Here is a 21,576-nt window from a genome sequence, read left to right as displayed (position 1 = left end):
TGAATCCAGTATGCTTTCTAGATATAAACAGGTTGTAAATATTGGGGCCAACACCAGTATTAAAAATCACAATTTAGCAAATGGCAGATGTTTTTTTTAATGAGTTCTTTGCAGTTGATGTCACGCAGCAGTGAAGAACACCCCTCGTGGGGCAAGAAGTGATTTCTACATGTAGAAAAGCTAACAAAAAGGCCAGATTTTGAGCTATGCCAGGCATTAAAAGAGCAAAAAATATTTTAAAATTCTTAATTTTTAAGACACTTGTGACCTGTGTCCCCAAATTAGTGGAATAGTCAGGCAAACTTTTTTTAAGTGAAAAAAACTCACGCCAGCAGCTGGCAGGAATTTAAAAAGCGTCCATCTAAAGCCCGTATGAGCGATGTCACACAATGCGACTGTACGGTCCGACTCAACAAAGCATTCCAGTTTAGTTTAGTACAGTTTTGTCAGAGTTTAGGACATTAAACTCTGATCCTACCCTCATTTCCTCAGCTGATGTCTGTCCAGTCTCACTCATCCCATCTCTTTTTAGAGATCCAGACCATTTGACTCAGCTCAGTAAAGCTGGTGATTTGGCTCCCAAACGGCTCTTCATTTGGTACCAGTTTGGCTTTTTAAATGTGAATTAAATAATGACAAAGGATTAAGGAAAGGAAACTGGCACTTAAACAGGAGCTAGCTGCAGTGGCTAACATTAACGGGCCGTTCCAGAGCACAGTTAAATGGGCTCTGCTAGCTTCTTAGCTCAGTACAAAACTCTTCAAGATACTTGTTTCCCTCCATCTGACTAGATGATGCTAGATGGTGGACGGTCTGCAGAGAGGGGTTATTTGTGATAATGATAGCCTTCATGCCAGGTAAATCTGTTAAGCTGTGGTAGAAATCACTTTTTTGTAAAGTTTAGGGATCCTTTTCAACGTATGTAGACATTTACTGATGATAATGGAAGCACACAGGTCCATTTAGAGCTGTAAAGTGCTAACTTTTCTCCATTCCCACTCATTCTTAACAGTTGTCCCAACTTTCTAGCCCCCAACAGACATTCAGGATCACTTGAATCAATACTTGTTTTGATGTAACAAGAGCCAGCATGTCCTCACTTTGATATGTAGCTCAGACACACTCACTTCTAAAAAATATATCTTTTTTTAGAAGTGGGTGTGTCTGAGCTACTTATCAATAGTAACTGTCCTGCGTAGTTGTAGATAACAGTCCAGATATGCAGTTACACACAGCTGTTAAAGGTTAAACATAGTCCCAAAAGAAACCTCAGTCTGAGATCATGCTGAAGCAGTGAAAATGTCACAAACTATAGCATTAGCACTATTTTCATATGTATGTTTGTACTGGTGTCTTTTTTTTTTAAGAGACTTGAATATGTATTACTACTATTGACCCTGTCTGTAGATGCATAGCTCACCTTCCAGGTAAAAGCTGGAGGCCCCTGAAAGGGTCTCTGCTGTTATCTGCTGTTCACACTTGGTATTGATAAGTGCCTCATACAGCCACACTGTAAAAGCCTCAAGTATGCCTTTTAGGTCAGCTGGATTCACCCTTTGAGAAACACGAACTTCTGTAAAAACTTTGATGGCACTTTATCAAATATTTGTTGATATTTTAGTAAAATCTTTACTGTCCCAGAAAGACCATTTAGATTTGAACAGAAGTGCACACAGGCTACACACATCATAAACATTGCACAAAGAAATAAATACAGTCATATAATACATTACTCCCCAGAATGCCATTATGACAGATGTGCAGTGAGATATGAGACACAGAGTCCAGATCACAGTATCTGAGCAATGGGAACAATACTGATGGCTTCTCAAAAACCCAAACACTGATGGTGCAAGATATCTGTTTGATTTGGCCCTCTCTTAGCATCAGAGAGGCTCCTTCCTGTTGGCAGAGGTCTAACTGTGCATGAAGAGGCTGCTGAGTGTCTTCCACTGTGGCCTTTGCCTTCTGAGTGGCTCTAACTTGGAAAATATGGCCTAGATCACTGGTTCCCAACCTGTGGTCCAGGCTCTCAGGGCAGGCGTGGGTCCCTGTCTGCTCTGTTGCTGTCAGAATTACATGTACATATACGTTTTTAAAATCATGATTGGAAGCATAAAGTTGTAGGGCCAACCTAAAAGATTTAAAGAATGAAGAGAATCTGTTGAGTTTTGAGCTTAAAATTGAACATTTCTAGGGTAAAAAAAAATCTAAATTTTTGGGATCATAAAGTTGTTTATTTACAAGAAATCAAGTTCAGAATTTCAAAGTTTAAAAAGTCTTAAATTTTGACAACAGAAACTCAAACATTTCAAGTTTTTAAAATCCTACATTTATAACAAGGTTAAGCCAATAATTCAAATGAAACCAAGCTGAAAATAGTGCATGAATTTTTGACTTTAAATGACTAATTTGGACTATTTATCATAATTAATCATGATAATATAGGACTCATCTCAAAAATTCTAAGATTTGGTTTATGCACATTTTGAACAGATTTCTATTTTTTTCTAGTAAATTAATGACTTTTAAACTTGAGAATTTCAGATCCTGTTTATTTTTAATTTCTAGAGTGGCCCTAATACATTGTCCTAATAATAGATAGATTAATCATAGAGCATATGTCAAGAAAAAGTGTGTGAAGGCCTGTTATGCTGGGATTTTGTTAATGAAAACAATTAAAATTGACATGTATTGATATGTGATGGAACTACTGGCCTAGAGCACTCAAGGAAATGAGCATTATTCCACCACAACCAGCTTTACTGTCTGATTTTAACTGCTTCATCTGACATCTCCTTTACTGTCTCTCACAAACTCTATCCCTGCACCCCCAGCTCTCTCAGCAATGAGACAGCTCTAACTAAATAACTAAATAGCTGACTGACTTTACATCCTTGCTGTTCAACTTCCACCCCTAAACCCGCATATCTAACCTTTCATACTCCTTTGATACTTGTAAAACAGACCCCAAAAAGGGATGAATACCTAGTGCCCACACCCTTTTATTGTGAAGCCATGCTGTTGTGACTCGTGCATATAAGTATAAACTGATTTGCCAAAATGTAGCATGAGTATGCAGTATGGGAACAAATGCAAGAAGAATAAGCAGATGTAGACTTCAGAAAAACTCTAGAGCTGTGATACTCAACGTGTGGCTCTGGAGGCACATGTGGCTCTTTTGTGATTATGTGTGGCTCTTTTATGTCTTAATTTGAAATATAATCCCCCCAGAAAACCTTAGAAATGGAAACTTTGACCTCAGATATTAGTCACATTAATCAGTGTGTTTCCCAGACTTACACAGACGGCTTTAATTGTCAAACTCAGTAGTCCCATTTATTCCATTTTTGCCAAATTTATCCCATTTTTGCCCCTTTTTTACCATTTTGTTTGCCACTTTTCACCCAATTAAGCTACCTTTGCCATTAAATACCACTTTTTTCCTATTTTTTTGACCATTTTTGTCACTTCTTCTTGACACTATTTCCCCATTTTTGCCACTTTTATCCAATTTTGGCTCCTTTTCACCATTTTTTCACAATTTTTTGCCAATTAAAGATACATTTTGTAATTAAATACCACTTGCTTCCTTTTTTAACCATTTTTGCCACTCTTGACTGCTTTTTGCCCATTTTAGTCATTTCTCTCGTTTTTTTGGCCACCTTTTTGCTACTTTTGAACAATTTTTGCTACTTTTCATCACTTTTTAACACTTTTCGCCAATTTAAGCTACCTTTTGCCATTAAATATCACTTGTTTCCTACTTTTTGCCCTATTTTGCCACTCTTGACTGCTTTTTGCCCATTTTAATCATTCTTCTCTTGTTTTTTGACACTTTAACCCATTTTGGCTTCTTTCACCATTTTATCACAACTTTTTGCCCATTAAAGACACCTTTTGTAATTAAATACAACTTGTTTCCTCTTTTTTGCCCTATTTTGCCACTCTTGACTGCTTTTTGCCCATTTCAGTCACTTTTCCCTTGTTTTTTGCCATTTTTTTTGCCAATTTTGGACGATATTTGCCACCTTTACCCTATTTTTATCGCTACTTTAAGCCGTTTTGCTACTTTTCACCACCTAGCTTTTGGCTCTTGCAAAGGTATTTTTCAACAATTTGGCTCTTTGGTTGAGCAGGGTTGAGTAACACTGCTCTAAGGCATGCATCAGGTGGGTCAGTTTTACAATACAAATCAAACAAACTAGACAGCGGGGCTAAATCATGTCTAGGTACGGTATGGATTATCTAGTATTAGTGCGCCCTAAATTAAACATCTGAGCCATGCTGGGTCAAACTATAAAACGGATCAAAAACTGGAGGAGGTTTTGATCGTTTATAGACCTAATCTATACAGACTGTCTCAAAATGTTTAGTGCAAATGAGATCCTTCTCAGCCCTCGTATTCTGAAGGCTGTTCTCACACCAGTACAGCTGTGTGCTTCCATGGCCGTAGGAGGAGACACCAGGTGAGGTACAGGTGTTATTATGACTTTTAGATTTTGTGTTTTTAGATACAGGTGGACTACGAAGAAAGGATTGTGTTGTTGTGTGTTTTTACATTCTGTGGGGCAGTAGATACTCCAGCTATACAAAAATACTAACGTGTTCTTTACATGATATTTCCTCTTTAACCATGCAGCAATATCCTCAAGAATAAAGGTAAACAGGCCACATTTAGTTTCCTGAAGCCTCCTCCAGGAGCTTCAAAAATAATTGAAGTGGAAGATTCAGATTCAGAAATGTACTATACACGTGGGGGAACATCTGATCTGAGGTGTAATTGCAGAACACGTCTTACCAGTTTGTTGTTGTCGTACACATTTTCCTTCTTCAGAGAGTCGAAGTTTCTGCAACAGAGGGGAGAAAAACTGAGTAAGACACCACATGTGATCAAGCTTCCCTTCCTCACTAATTTGTTTACGAGCCGTCTGAGGAGAACATGTGTTCTTTAGTCATGCACTGCTCCTCGGCTTAACATACATCATGGCACTGACAGTGTGACCGATGAGCTCATTACCACAGAGCTGTCACAGATCTCATGTCTACACTCTCTGTGTCATAGAGCTGACACTTACAGGAGCCTGCATTCATCACAGGCATGAAGTGTTTATATTCATTTAACTAAGGCCGTTCACCAATGTTTACAGCTTCAGAGGGCATGAACATGAAATGTGCCACCACGCTGCTCAGGCTGAGAGTAAAAACTGGAATGGAAACCACTGGAACAGCTGTGTCTCCTCTGAAAGTGAAACTAAAGTCTGTGCATTTCATGAAATGACCTCCCTGAAACTGGACAAAGTTCAACTAGAGATAGTGAGTCAAGTCTCTGGAAGGTCTGAAATATTAAACAAAGAGACGAGCACGGACAGATTATACTTCACAGCTGTCAAGTTGAAATATTTACCATCATTCCCAAGTGGAAATTCCCTGGAAGTCAAGTAAGAAAAACAGAAGAGATAACCGTCTTTTTTACTCTCCTGATAACATCAGATAGAGGCTTCAACAAGAGCAGAACACACAGAGAAGAGCTGCTCAAGTTTGATTTTCAGCTCTAAATGTGAAGACTGGAATCTAAATGTAAGTTGTGATGGTCAGGAACGGGAAATTCTTAAATACTGTGCTTGCTAAGTAGTGATTTAGCAAAAGGAAGATCTCTTTTTTAGAGAGATGCACAGATTGGGAAAATAAATGGTGAAAGACTTCCACTAACATAATTTTCATGTCTGACCATGAAAACAGATCAGTCTGTCCAACAGGTGACTTCTTCTATCCTGTAAAGAATCTCTTGTATGAGTCAGCAGTCATGTGTACTCGATGCCAGCATTGAAATGATTTAACCCTCTACAATACAGTGTTGCCCTGGGGCAACAGAAAGTTGTTTTAAGCCCCATGCCCAGTCCAATAAGATTTGGGGGTGCCTATCAAGCAAGATTTAAAGGCGGGACATCCTTTTCTGACACATGGTCACAGGAGTACATGGTGTGAGAATAAGGCAGGAATATTTGCCCTAGTAATCATATCAAAAATGACATTTTGACAGACAAAAAAAACGGCTGTAAGATTGTTCTATGGGAGGGTTAGGGTTAGGACAACAAATCACACTGGCCAGCAATGTGTGACAACAAGGAAGGATGCAGGGTTTCTGGGTGCACAGGAACACAAAAAGTGATGTGTATAAATGCAATAAGCGCATGACCTTCTCCACGCCAGCCTCCTCCTTTATAGCATAAAGCTTGTTGTGCTCCCCAGCTGACGGCCAATTATTGCCCTCCAGCTCCAACAGCCAATCACAGCTCTTTCTCTCAGCACAGCGGTGTTTTTAAATATGACGTACTTCTTACTAATCCCTGCTTGCATTAATACTGATGCACCACTCTGCTGCTGCTGGCAAAGCTTCACCTCCTCCACCCCAGCCTCCTCCTTTATAGCATAATGACTGTTGCATCCTTGTATTGATATTCATGCTACTATGGATTAATTGCATTTGAACTAATTTTATTGTATTGAATATGCATTGTCATAAAAGTTTCTATCCATATGGGGTTTCTAGCCATGTGTTCTCTGGAAAGTCAAAGCATAGTGTTTGACCAACCCAGTGAGCATCTCTAGAGCAGAGCTTTCTCCACCAAGCAAAACTAAACTCAAAGTCCATTCTGCAATAAAAAAGTTAAATGTATGATAAGAGAGTTCCTGACTGAAGAACTGTTCTGTGAAGTTTCACACAGTGACGGCAATGTCTCACAACATGAGAGGCAATATGACATCACACTGGACAATACAAACCTAAGCCTGCATCAAATCAAGGCTCATAGAAGGCCACTTCAGAACAGTCCAATGTTTTGGTCATAGCTATGTTTGACTGTTCATTATCTTGTCGGAGGACCCATGACCTGCGACTGAGACCAAGCTTTCTGACACTGGGCACCACATGTCAACACCCTGTGCCAGATGCAGCAGATGCACCATCTTTGTCCAGGCCAGTTTCATTAATTGTTTTTAAGTGATTCTCCTGTACAACAATTCAAAGCAATGTCTGATTTTCATTGGTTAATTTTCAGTATTTTTTTTATTTATTATTACTTTTGTCAATTTCAAGTTATTTCAGTGACCATTGTGGTTTTTTTCTTTAACAGAAGGGTACCAACATTGTTTCCATGTGTGCACATCTGTCTGTTTTTTTAAGCTGTTGAGTTCTGATGAAAATTTTACCACCTTGGGCTTATTTTTGAGATTTTCCCTCTTTGATTTTCAAGCTCAAACATGATACAAATTAGAGGATTATTTAATAGATCTAAACAAAAATGCACTAATTACCTGGATACATTTATTTTAAAGAACATATAAAATAGTGCTTTAATATTTTGTGACTTCTAAAATTTAACTTTTGTCAAACTAAACATGATTACTCGTTAAAGTAGACGGTTGAATTTGTAGCTTTTTTTGCTTGTTTGCTTTGCAGTAACTATATCTCTGCTGCCCTCTTTGCTTAGTCATTTCTAAAAGCAGATAAGGTGTATTTGTGGTGACGATTAGCGTTATCAGTAGCAGCCCTAAACTAAAGCCAAAGAAGAGCTAGGCTTAGTGCAACTTCAAGATGTCCCCTCAGTCATTTCTGGGTCATAAAAGTCAAGTCTAAAGCAATCTTTTGGTCCACTATTGAGATGTTTTTGGTGACATTTCTCCCCCAGGCCTATCAAGTGTTTGCTATTTTGTTATGTAAGTGCACGGGGTGAATAAGTCATGTTTGCAAGATGCTTCATTGTAATGGAAACAAATTATGATCGCTCCATTCTGGTTCAATTACTAAATGTTGGTATGCTAGAATTCAAGTGTGATGAAACAAACTGACCACATGAATTCATAAAGATGCTTTTTAAACTTAGAGAATTTAATTACTATAAAACATTGAGTAATCTGAAGACATTAACTGCACAGCTATGACTATTGTCTTCTAGGCATCAGAGAAACCCAGACCAAGTTATTTTCTTTATTGACAGATCTGTCTTTTAGACTGACTGATCTGTCTGTTTATAAAATGTCACACAGTCAAAAGTAAGGCTTCTTTTACAAGTTCAACAGCTTAAAATCAAACTTTTTTATTTACAAAATGACAGCAAAGAGCCAGTTCTGAGGTTTATGAAGCTTGAACTAGCAATGTTTTGAAGTTTAGGTAACTATAGATTACTGATGGAGAATAACATATCTGGCTATGGGGGGAACTATCTGGCCAATATCTCAAGTTTTTAAGCTACATCCATGTTTTTCAAACAATATAATTTAAATTTATGTACTTTATGTTGAAGCTGGCTGGCTGCTGTTCAGCATGGGTCTGGTTCTGCTTGAGGTGAAAAAAAATAAGCTTTTCCATGCCACTGAAACTTTGCCAAGTGTTGGATTATTGTGGGTTAATGCTGGGTCTTTGTAAAGGATGAAAAAAAGATCCCAGACATAATGCTCGATAAAAAGATTGTTTACAAAAAGAACCACTAAAGACAACATGCTTATTAACCATAAGATGGTCTGTTTGAACTGTTTAGGCTACATGGGGAATTATTATCTTATTCATTTTATTAGGAGCATTTAATTTATTAGTAAAAATGAAATAATGATGAACAAATCAAATGATGCTATGACTGCAAATGTTCTACAGTCCTAGACACCCTCCAGTGGAATACTTATTGCAGGCAAACTTCCGCACACAGTCTAAATTGCACAAATATGTCAGATACAGGTCAGTAAAAGCGTTTAGAAAGAGTTCAGACCTTCTTCACGTTATTCAGTTTCCTTAAGTTATAGCCTGATGCTACAGAACAAAAATTAATTTTTATTCTCTGTAATCTTCACTCAGAATTCCATGATGACAAAGATAAAAAAGAATGAGAAATTTTAGCTAATTTATGAAATATAAAAATGAAAATATCACACTGACATAAGTATTCAGACCCTTTTCTCTTGATCTTTGCTTAGATATTTCTACACCTTGACTGAGCAAAAACCAAGTCATGAGGTCAAAGGAACTGCCTGCAGAGCTCAGAGACAGGATTGTTAACAGGCACAGATCTGGGAAAGGCTACAAAAAAGTATTCTGATGTACTGAAAGTTCCCAAGAGCACAGTGGCCTCCATGATTCCCAAATGGAAGACGTTTGGCACAGCCAGGACTCTTCCCAGAGCTGGCTGCCAGCCAAACTGAGCAATCAGTGGGGAAGGTTCTTAGTAAGAGAGATGACCAAGAACCTGATGGTCACTCTGACTGGAGATGGGACAAAGTTCCAGGGGGGACAACCATCACTGCAGCCCCCCACTGATCTAAGCTTTATGGCATAGAAAGCCTCTCCTCAGTGCAAAACACATTAAAGCCTGCTAGGAGGTTGCAAAGGACTACATGTGAAAGCCAATGTCATTTATCCAGGACAGGTCTTCCTGGCATTTAGGACCTTGACCGAGGGCCCACACTGGATGCCCTAACTGGGAGACCAACCCTCAATCTCCATTCAGTGATGTAAACCACTGAGCTATCCAGCCTTATTTATACAGTATATCCCCATTTAGCTAAAAAATATCAAACTTTTCCAAATGCTGGCATGTTTTTTGTGCAATTTAGACAGTTTCTGTTGTTTTGATACCACTGATCATTAAAATAATTGAGATTTTATCATACACGTGGAACTTAAATGTTTAGAAGATTTTGAAAATCTCAGCACAGATCACAGAGTTGTTGGCAATGTTTATTTAGACAGTGCTGAAGAGTTTGTCTGCAGTTTTCTTTAGTTAAGATGAAATACTGCCCAGTATTAACTGTCTAGGACTTGTATTTTTAATGCTGTTGCATCAATCAGGTTATAATATGGTTTCATTTTGTTACTAGAATCATAAAAAAAAGTATAAAATTCTGGTATTAAGACTAATATTTGTAAATATTGAGCTACATGTCGTGTATTGTCATTCAGTTAAAAAGGACATCTGACTTTTTTTTTTCAGTCTAAAAGTAAAGCTCCGGGCTATATTGTTGTTACTGGGTCTGCTGGGGCCAGTTTGGTTTATACTGGTCCCTTGTAGTCGCTCACAGTCCGAGTCCTGTTCCTGCTTTTCCTGCGCACCCTTCAGCTGAAGTTGTTCCCTGTCTAAAAAGATCAGCTGAACCTTCACTGAAGCTCTAAAACAACACCAGCACTCCTTTCTTCCTTAACATTTTAGTGGCTATAAAAAGATAAGGAGCATTGTGGTATGTTTACGAAAAATCGGACTTTTCAGATCTTCTCCGAGCTCCTGCTTGTTGTCTCCTGGTTCTTACTTACATGAGGTCGGGTCTGTGTTTGTGGATGAGGGCGCAGAAAGCCAGACCGTCCCTGAACGACGTGGTCATGTTGGTGATGTTCACATCCCGGTACCCTTCACACTGGACCCGGCACCACTGCTGCAGCGCCTTCACGGCCGCCATCCCGGAGCTCGGAGCCTGTCAGGCGGACTGATCCGTGGTTGAGGCTGCTGGAGTCTCCCGGAGCTCCCCCCTCCCTTCAACAACAGTGTAGAAAGTTTCCACAGCAGCCCGGACACGCTGGATCCAGGAAATGACAGACTGCTGGAGAGAGCGTGTTTTCGTGGGAATTAAGATTTCATGACTGAGAAAGTGGAAGGAAAGTGGCTGTGACACCTGTGAAAGGTCGACAGTGACGCGTCATGGGTGGAGTTCACGAAGCCTTTGTGTTTCCTTAACCCTTTACGTGTGCGTGAGTGGGTGTCTGTAGATAAGATAGTAAGCCAGTACCTCAGTGAGTTTCAGCTGTGGCCATCAAGAAGCCTGCAAACTTTTTCTCATGATATGTTCCAAAAAAGAGGATATGAGGAGAGTTAGTAATAAGCATGTGGTCAAAATAATACAATACTATTCATGTTACAATTTATAGTGCCCTTTGAAACTCAATGACGCCTCACGGTTTTTATATTTTTTATTATTTTTAATATATGGTACTGATGGGATACTAGGCCCATGCAGTATTATAAATATAGCATTATAGAGAAAACAGTGATACAATACAATACATGTGGGTAACATGAAAAATGTGCTGCACTATATTACTGTACAATGTATGATTTGATACTTTACATTAAGAAAGTAGGTTAATGTAGATATTGTACCATTCATACACATAGCAGTTCACAGTGCTTTATGTAACACAGAATATTAATAACATTAAAGCATTAAAAAGACAATACAGAAAAGATGAAACAGCAGAATAAGAGATAAGATAAGTCACAAATCAAAATAGTATGATACAATACAAGACAGTATAATACCAGAGGGTAAGACTGGATACAACAATAAAACAACTCTCAATAATGCAATAGGATTCAATAGAACACGATAAGATCTGACAGAAAATTATACGATATGTTACAAAACAATATGATACAAGATACAATTTGTTACGATGTGATATATGAATACCATACCATAAGTAACAATATGATATGATATGACAAGACACTATAGGATACGATAAGATATGATACAATACAATATGATATGGCATGATTTGATATGATACGACATGATACGGTACAAGGCTTATGATAAATTATAATATGACACAATATGAAATGACATAAAATTATTCAATATGATACAAAATGATACAGTATGATATGACATGATACGATATGAGATGGTACGATTAGATCCAATGACATGATACGATACACAATGACATGATATGATCTGTTAGGATCCAGTATAATACGATATATGACAAGATATGTTCTGTTACAATAACTAGGATACTACACTGTAAAATACGATATGATATGATTCAATATGAGACGATGGTATACAATACATTACAATACTTTATAGGATCTGATACAATACCATACAATATAATACAATATACAGTACAACACAATACGATATGACACAATACGATATGATATGATACGATACAATACGGTATGATAAGATACGATATGATAAGAAACGATACTATGCAATATGATACGACACAAATTGATATGATATGATACAAAAAGATCTGTTACAATATACAATATGATATACAATGCAATATGATTTGATAAGATATGATTTGATTTATGATACAATGTACGATACGATGTACAATAAAATATGATATGATATGATATGATATGATTCAACACATTAAGATAAGATACAATATTGGGGCGCAGGTGACCGAGTGGTTAAGGCGCTCGCCCCATGTATGTAACTACCATACAATTTGCAATAATAATATTCAATACAATAAGATAAGTTGCACTTTATTAACATTAATTTGAAAATTGGTCTTGCACTATTTAATTTATAAAAAAATATATATGGACAACAATCAACATTTTAACAGAGTAGCACATAATATCTATAAACCTCTTGTATCACATCATAACCATACGGTTTTAAAAAATGAGAAGTGAGAAATTAATACTTGAAATTATCTCTAGCATCATTGAACCATCATAAAATCCTTTCTTTCTACCTCCTATATGATGGCACTGAGGCTGACCCAGAGGTTTCTCCAGTGTTTCAAATTTAGCATATAATCATATGATTTTTATAAAATCAATAGAAATAACACATACAGCTTCTTTAGAAACCCACACCATGTGATCTGTGTGCTCTTCTATCATGTTAATTCCCCTTGAAAACTCCGGCTGAATCACCCAGGAACAAAAGTGAAGGTGTGTTGTGTTTGAGAGCCATGTTCATTTAACATATTACACACACACATGTTGTTTCTATTTATACTTTGTTATAAGTGGAAGGTGCTTTACTGATTTAGTGTAATAGTGTGAAGTAATTCAAGATAATAGAGTGAAACCCGTTCACCAGGTGTGGTTGTTTCTTGTGTAATTCAGCCTGTCCTGTCCTGTTGGCTGGGTGGTGTCTGGAGTTACCTGACACCTGCACATGTTCTCTGTTCTTAACACAGCAAACTCACAGCAAAGGGAGAGATGTTTGGCTGAGTCAATGCCAGCAAATACCTGCGCTCTACCTCACCCTCTTCACTGAACTGTTAGGATTTTCATCTGTCTGTCTGTTGGCCAAATGTTCTGCAGATCATAGAAAGCTTCTTTAAAGTTCAGTCATGGATATATACTTGCTCAATGAGAGGAACTTGAAGCTACATAATGTAAAAGACAGGAAAGATATCAAAAACTCACAAAAGAATCCAGTACAATAAAATTACCGTATATCCACAATTCCTTCCTCACCTTTGTATGGAAGCCCTGTGAGGACACATGGCCATGCATTTTATTTTTCTAAATTTTCCTTGATAACATGAACAAATTTATCTTTTTCTCAAGATTTAGACCTTTGTATGTTGTTATTTCAGGATTACAATGTTGGTTTTCTTGGATAATGAGTAAGTTATGAGTTAAATAATTTCTTTATTTTGAGCAGGCTTTGACTGCTTGTAAAAACAAGAACAGTTAATGACATAAGCAGTCTGCAGGGCAGATACACACCATGCATGCATGATGTTATCCAGAGTGGAGATGAAAAATTAAAGTAAAAGTGAAAGAAAAAGTAAAAACTTCACCACAGGAGTAATACCTGGCTGGCTGTTGGAGCAGCAGACTGCCTGAAGACTCAGACTGAGAGTTAAAATGACTGTCTGGAGGCTAAACACAAACTTATGACTGAAACTGCCTGAACAACCTGCAGAACACCTGAAAAACAAGATTCTTCTTCACTGTGAATTTCTGACTTTGCCTCAAAATAATCAAGTATTTGGTGAAAGATTTTAACATATTTGCATTTGGTGTTTTACTTGCTATAATTAGTTTTTAGGATCTGCGGTCCACAACTTCATCCATCCATTTCCTACACTGCTTATCCTGTACGGCAGTGATCATCAACTAGTGGCCTGGGGGCCACATCAGGCCCCAGAACAAGATCAAATTCAAAATACGTGCAGACGGAAAGTTCTATAGGAAAAAATTATGCAGTATTTGGGAATGGTTTTTTATGTTTATTTTTAATGTTTTTTTTTTTTTTATGAGCTCCCTACAGCTATTAAAACAACTCCAAAAACATCTGAGATTGAAACTATTTAATCTAGAATTACTTTATGTTTAATCCATTTTGAAGAAATCCACCTGTAAGTCAATATTAGCAAATATAATGCATGTTAAACATTTATTTATCAGTTCATTCTTGATTTTTAAAAAAACTGCAGCTTTCTATGGAAAATTTTGGCTTAAGGTGTTTTTGGAGTGTAATTTTCTTGCTTATCACTGAGCAGCATAGACAACATGACAGCCACAGAAATATTTAGCTAAAATATCTCAGTTGCCCCCTTGTGGCTGGCTGCGATATAGGGACTGATCTTACAGTTGGAGCCTAAAAATTGCATGTATTTGAAAGAAAACAATAAATATATACAAAAATATCTTAATTAGACCATTTAAAGATTTCTTTAGTTTTTTTGAAAGTTTGGCCCCCAAAGTGCCTGTTCAGGAAAAAGCTGGCCCTGTTACAAATGTCATTGATGACCTCTGCTGTACGAGCTCGTCCAGGGGCTGGAGCCTATCCCAGCTGTCACTGAGCAAGAGAACATACTTCTGATTAAAAAGGAGGTTTTTGTATTTTTGAAATTGGGTTGTATAAGGCAGTGGTTCTCAATGAGACACTTTAAGGGGATCACCAGATGCCTTATTTGCCACCCATTTTCACCACTTTCCCCCACCAATTTTAACCCATTTTCTCATTTTTTTAAAACCGTTTCCAAGACTTTTTTCTGTTTTCCCACTTCTAAACCAATTCTTGCTACTTTCTGCCTATTGATGTCTCTGTTGACCCATTATTACGACTGTTACCCTATTTCACCCCTTTTTGCACCCATTTTTGTGCATTTTAACATTTGACTATTTGTAATACCTATTTTTGCAAGTTTCTGCCAATTTCTCTGCCTTAGTTACCCTATTTTGCCAGTTAAAACCACTTTTTCCCACTTTTAAGTCCCATTTCACCAAAGTTTCCACCCACTCCTGCCACTTATGCCTGTTTTTGCCATTTATTGCTGCCTCTTTTATCTATTGTTGGGTATCCTAACCCTTTTCTTCTACTTTGAAAATCCAATTTCACCACCTTTTCCATTTTTTGCCATTTTCACCCATTTTAGCTATTGTCAATCCATTTTAATTCTGTTTTTAAGAAAACAATGCTGATTTTTAAGAAGGCTATCTATTACGGCACAAATGAATAAAAAAGATATTTGTTGCTTTGTTAAGAATTGTTTTTACTCAGGTTTGATATAAAATATGGTTATTGCAACCTAACTGTAGAGTGGACCATGGTTTTGTTGACCTCCTTGGGCCCCCAGTTTGGCTGGACCCCAGAAAGCTCTCCCATTTAACCCTCCTTATGTGCGGCCTTGTCTGCACATGACTATTCTTGATTGTGCATGGCTGTTCAACCACCTTCAGGTACAGTGGGGGTCCCTGGTCTCTGGCACCTTTATTTTGGGGGTCGCAGGCTGAAAAGGTTAAGAACCACTGGTATAAGGTACTTGGCAATAGTGGTGCCATTAGCCACCAGTGATTTCAGTTTGCATTGCCCCTTTAAGCAGGATGTGCTTTGGGAAGCTTGGCCATACAGTGTTACAGCTGAGCACAGCTGCTTTGCATAATTTAATTTAAAGTAAAAATGGGCAAGAAAAAGACAATGTTTGCTCAGTTGCTTTATCGAATGTGATTTTTCAAATTCATCTTTGGAAAGTTAAAGAAGGTCTGTAAAACATTGACGTTATACACGGGAACTCCGGATGGGGAGTGATGCAGGCTGCAGGCACCTGCGAGTCACTGTTCTCATTCAGAAATGTCCTGGAAAGGTCCCACTCATGACAGCAGTAGCTCTCATGGACATGGGCTCACAATTTTCACACCTACACCACCAGGTAACATGGGATCTCTCCTGTTAGCCAGTCTCCACTTAAGATTCTCTCCTCTCTCTTTCTTCTGTAACGATGTGTAGCCTAGCTTCTAGGTTGGTGTCTCCAGTCTGATCTGTTTATAGGGAAAACACACTGAAATCACTTAGGCTAATGCCACGGCTATTGCCAAGTATCTTACACAACTCAAAAATACTTGTATCCCTTTAAGGAGCAGTGGTGTGCTTATCACTGTGGCTGCAGGGAGATGCTGCAGTGATTTAACAAAAGTGTGCTGAAAGGGCCTATACAGCATGTGTTTAATCATGATTTAAATAATTAATCCACTGATTATAGACCTTAATTAATTGTGATAGATGCATTGATGCAGACATACCTAGTTTTTATGTTAAGAGTTTGCTGCAATGTTTTTCCAAGTCCAGTTCCGTAATCTCGGAAAAAAAGAGTCCTGAATGATTTTTAAGTAAGGTGAGCCAACGGGTGGTCTCAGACTAAATCTAAGTGAAAAGAACTGATGAATAAATGTGCAGAATTTTAAGAGCTGTTGGGCTTTGTGTCAGATTGAGAACATTTTTTTCATGTCTCAAATAAACACATGCACAGAAAAAGGAACAATGGAGCTCCATTAGGAGATTTTACAGCCCCCAAGACTCCCTTTGCACAATAACCATGTTTCATAAATGCTTCAACTCCAGCTGAATGTCTTACATTTTGCAACAATATCAAAACAAATTGCTTAAGTCTGTTATGTAGAGCACATTGTCCAGCTGTCAGTGCAGAAGAGGACACAAAAATAGACGTAACTTGGCCGAGGAAGCAACCGCAGAAAGGCAAAACTAGAAAACTATCTGGCAACAACGGGTTTCTTTTTAAAAGACGTGTGAAACAAGACTCCAAATCAGTTTTTTTTTTATCTGGTACAAATCCTCCTAGATATCTACAAAGAGCTTGCTTATTTACTTCAAATGTCAACTATCCCACAGAAAGTCCCATGAAGTCCCATACTTCGTCCCTGTCTGTGCACATGCCGACCATACAAACACCCCCCACACACAAATACTTAATCCTCCCAAATCCAGACAGGAAATGCCCTCGTCAGTAGAGCAGAATGCCTTTGACAGACCCCCGCTGCTCTCTCTCTTTCTCTCTCTCCTCCCCTTCACTGAATGATATATGTGCCCTCCACAAACTGCCATCTGGAAACACTTAGCATGTGAACGTTTGCACAGAGCCAATAAAAACACGTCTGCACAGAGCCTATCAGGACAATTCAACCTCGCTATCAGAGGAGAAAATGGGACGGGTAGTTTGCTTTCACTTTCTTGGGGTCGTGTGTTTCTGTGTGCGAGTCTGTGTGCGGTTGTTTGCCGTCATGACTCATGAGATCCACTTAATATTCTGGCTTTGCTTCAGGGCTTCTTTCACAGTCTAAAGAGTGTTTTGTGGTCGGTTTCCAAGGAGAGCAGCAAATAAATTCAAACCAATCTGTTTAAAAGACAAGTTATCAAGTCATCACTCAGTAACGGACATCCTGATTCTCTACTCTATCTACAGTGCAACCAGTAAGTGAGGGGAAAAAAACACACAAAGAGGATACAGAGTCCCGTTAAAGTAAGACAGACCAAGAAACCAAAAGAGAAAAACCCTCGAAAACTTGAGAATTGGAGTGAGAAGTATAATCAAGAAATTCAGAGAGAGCCACACGGTCCAGATCAAGCATGGCAGAGGTAGGAAGAGAGAGATCCCGAAGACTCTGGAAAGAAAACTGGTGAGAGATGTGTCTGAAGACCCCAGAAAAACTGCCAAATCACGAGTAAAGGACTTAGACGGGTCAGGAATTGTAGACTCAAAGAAGACACCCTACACAGGAATGGAGAAAGAAAAACACTTCTGCAGAGGAGACACCTTCAAGCCAGACTGAAGTATGCTAAGGACAACCTGGAGAAAGATTAGGCCATAGAGACGATGCTAATGTTTGGAGAAAGAAGAGAGAGGAACCCAAAGAACACCGTCCCCACAGTGAAACATGACGGTACCCTGTGGGGATGCTTTGCTGTGTCTGGAACTCAGAATCTCGTAAAGGTGGAAGGACTCATGAAGAAAGAAGGATATGTGGAGATTTTGAAAGAAAACCTGAAGCTGTCAGTAGCAAAACCGGGTCTGAGTCGTGCTTTGTCTTCAAATATGACAATGACCCAAAACATACATCAGTCCTGGTGAAGAACTACCTCCAGAGGAGGAGCTTGAGAGATTCACCAAAGAAGAATGGGCTGGGTCTTAAGCTTGTTGAAAACTACAACAAACGACTGCAAGCTGGTATCCAGAGAAAACGAGACACGGTTAGCATCATGGAGGACTAATAACTTAGACCCCTGACTTTTGAAAGATAACCGAATCTACTTACTGAGCCACAGCCGCTTAAGATAGCTAAAATACTAGGCGGACCATAAAAGTGAGCAAATAAAGATGTCCACCGTATTCATCCCCCGTAGTGCTGACATCAGGTATAGTTGTCTTTTTGTGGAGGCAACTTTGAGGACTTTGATAGTTTAAGGTGATGATGCTGTCTGGACAGTGACTGACATGTGGTAGGGTAGATAAGACTCAGACTGACTGAATGAACAAGGTTCCTATTTGACAACCCTGGCTTTTTGCTGCCAATCAGTGTGCACGGTTGACTTGTAGGGGCCAAAATTAATTCTTAACTGGGTTTAAGGATTTCTTCACTGAGTGCTTATCCTTCCAGTAAGGCTCACAACTCTTGTGTTTACTTTAAATTTCCATACCCTAAGAGTAACTGTATGAAATAAATTATAAAGGTTAAACATTAACCAACCAATTAACTAACCATTGCAGTGGCATTCTACCAAGGCTGTTGTACAGTTGCTACCTCCCTGTTGTCCAGCCTGTTCAAGTTCTGATCATAACAAGCACACCGATCTGTTGTAAGGTTGTCAAAATTTTGCACCCATGAAAAATTTGCAAAATCTCCTCTTCCACTGCCAAATAGCATTGCCTGTTCAGCAATGAGTCCAGATTCTGCTTATGGCATTCAGATTGTAGGGTCAAAGTGTGGAGAAGATGCTACGATGATTGCTGCACCCATAGAGTAAGATCTTTTGGTGGAGGCAGTGTGATGATGCGGGGCGGCATCTCCCTCACTGGAAAAATAAGGCTTGCCATCATTGGAGGCAATCTCAATGCAGAGAGATATGAAGATGTGATTCTGCACCCAGTAGCAATCCCATATCTCCACAGTCTGGCACCGAACTCTCCGAGGATGGAACGGCCTGCCAGCAGTCCTGACCTCAACCTCACTGAACACTTGTGGGATCAGCTTGGGCGTGCCGTTCGTGCCAGAGTGCCCAACACAACCACGTTGGCTGACTTGGGACAAATGCTGGTTGAAGAATTGGAAGCCATCCCACAGCAGAGTGTGACCAGGCTGGTGACCAGCATGAGAAGGAGGTGCCATGCTGTTGTGGCTACGTATGATTCTTCCACAAGCTACCGAGGTTCCTGTTTGTTAAATGAGCAAAATATTACATTACCAATATGTCTTGTTTCTTCAAACTTCAATGGAAAAATAGGCTGTTTGGCAAAAAAGATTTTGCAAATTTTTCATGGGTGCAACTCACATACTCAGCTCTGCTGCTCATCCCACAAATGCATGCTCCTTACAAATGTGGCACCATTTGAAAAGGAAATAAACAGGCTTTCCAATGGTGGAAGATTTATTGCCAAGATGCATTGTTACAACAAAGAAATAATCTACCAAACACAAATTTCCTTGCTTGTTGTGTAAGGTTTATGTAGCTCATCAGTCATATTTTTGACCACAATAGAGAGAGCTCTGTCTGATCCACATATACAGGTTGCCAAAGTCTTTATGTAGTTTTGATTAATGCAAGCTTTTCTGCTGTTTATCATGGAGAAATTACACCCTCTAGTGGCATATACACTCAATCATCTCAGGTTCAGATCCACATGGAAGATCAGATACAAGACGCATGTAAAATAATCATAACTGGACTTAAACCGCTGAAAAAACATAATTTTTTACATTTTGGCTATAAATTCTGTGCATCAGCTGATTAATAACTATAATACTTAAGGTAAAGACCAATCAGGAAAAAGTATTGTCTTTGTTTGTCTACCTTACACTAACCCCAAAAGATGTCTATGAAAACTTTAGGGAAAATAAACAAATGAAGAAACTGCAGTAGTTTTGACATTTTTCATTTAATCAAATTCAAGCATTCACCAGAAATTAAAACCACAAGAATTCATCATGAGATACTGCAAACATTTAGCCACAAATTCAGCACATATGGCAGTAAAATAAACTCTGTATCGTTATCTTTACATGCACAAAAGATTTGGGACCTTGCAGCAGACGTCCATTGACAATTCCTCAGACTTGTACTTCTAGTTTAAAGAAATTTGTTTGAAAAGGTGCATGCTTTCACAGTTATTATGTGAGAAATGCTTTCAGTTTTAGTCAGACTTTCACAGAATAAAGGTCAAATTTACAATTATCTATTTCTTATGATCTTTAAACTTTAGTCACCAGCTCAGAAACACCTCTGACTTCATGTATAAGTCAGCGTCTACCATCAGATTGTCACTTACTCACAGTAAAAAAGATCACAGAGCACTTCCAGCTGGTCTAGTTTATGGTAACTCTACATTAAAGTCATCTTTGTGCATAGCAGAAAAGCAGTTTACATCATTAAAAACATAAAAAGAAAAAAAATCATCTGAAATAAACTCTTAAAAACACAGCAACAGGAATCATAAGGCACCTGTATCTACATTAACAATACTGCAGAGCTAATGAGTGCAAAAATAGGCTTTAATCGGCAGTCAAGCACATAAAATATATTACACAGTGATCTGTATTCAAGCCACAACCTTCAGGAAGGAGATCATCCTCTTTTTAACTTATTGCACATCATCTCTCTGCTGATGAAAACTTTTCAAATATAGATTTGCTCTTTAAAAATGTACCAAAGCAAATTTGGTTGTTAAAATCAGGCAAAAGTTCAGCTTTAATTTTAGCTATCATGACTTCTTTCTAACACAGAAAGCTAGAGCAGTGTTCAGTCTTGTGTAGGTCAGTGTATGTTGTTTTATGTGTTTCTGTACCATGGATGGAACAGAAAGATGGACAACATGACAGCTCCACAAAAATTAAGCCAAAATACTAGAACTCCCCTCACTGACAGGCAGTAGTAGAGGTCTGATGCCGTCTCAGACCAGTGTTAATTTTAGCAGCTATTTTTCATTTTAGTCTCAGTTTTATTCTTTAAATTGAATGCAGTTTAGTTTTGGTCATTTTTAGTCATTTCTATCCTTTTAGTTTTAGTCTAGTTTTAGTTGACAAAAGCTCAAGACATTTTAGTCTAGTTTAAGTCCATAAAAAGTCCTCACATTTTAGTCTTTACTTGTAGTCCAAGCTTTTATTTTCTTGCCTAAATCTGGTACAAAGTCATGGCAGTGTGTTCTCTGCACCCTGCCAAACCTGAGGTCCCTGCTCTCTACAGCTGAGAGGCAGAATAGCTGCAGCTACATTGTTTTTTGGCAGGTTTACCCACAGTGGAGAAATATCACAGTTTTTGAATGTCCGACGAAAACTAAATTACATTTTAGTCTTGTTTTATTCA

General features: G+C 38.4%; 1 protein-coding gene across 3 annotated transcripts in view; it reads right to left on the bottom strand.

Annotated features, from left to right (window-relative positions):
• LOC121508095 (MICAL-like protein 2) overlaps nt 1–14,775 on the bottom strand; it is a 40,124-nt gene extending 25,349 nt beyond the window's left edge. The window contains exons 1-3 of one of the 3 annotated variants that reach the window (XM_041784612.1): nt 10,301–10,366; nt 4,802–4,850; nt 1,421–1,554 (exon numbers count right to left, since the gene is read on the bottom strand). Coding sequence is in view for 2 of the 3 variants with exons in the window: in XM_041784611.1 (XP_041640545.1) it covers nt 4,802–4,850; nt 10,301–10,443 (192 nt within the window). In the remaining variant the exon portion in view is untranslated. Of the gene's footprint in view, nt 1–1,420; nt 1,555–4,801; nt 4,851–10,300 lie in introns of all 3 variants that reach the window. The other 2 variants (XM_041784611.1, XM_041784609.1) reach the window with 2 other exon arrangements.
• Between the last annotated feature and the right edge of the window lie 6,801 nt (nt 14,776–21,576).

Source organism: Cheilinus undulatus, linkage group 4 (genome assembly GCF_018320785.1).
Source record: "Cheilinus undulatus linkage group 4, ASM1832078v1, whole genome shotgun sequence".
Taxonomy (NCBI): Eukaryota; Metazoa; Chordata; class Actinopteri; order Labriformes; family Labridae; genus Cheilinus; species Cheilinus undulatus.
This window is presented reverse-complemented; position numbering and strand designations above follow the sequence as displayed.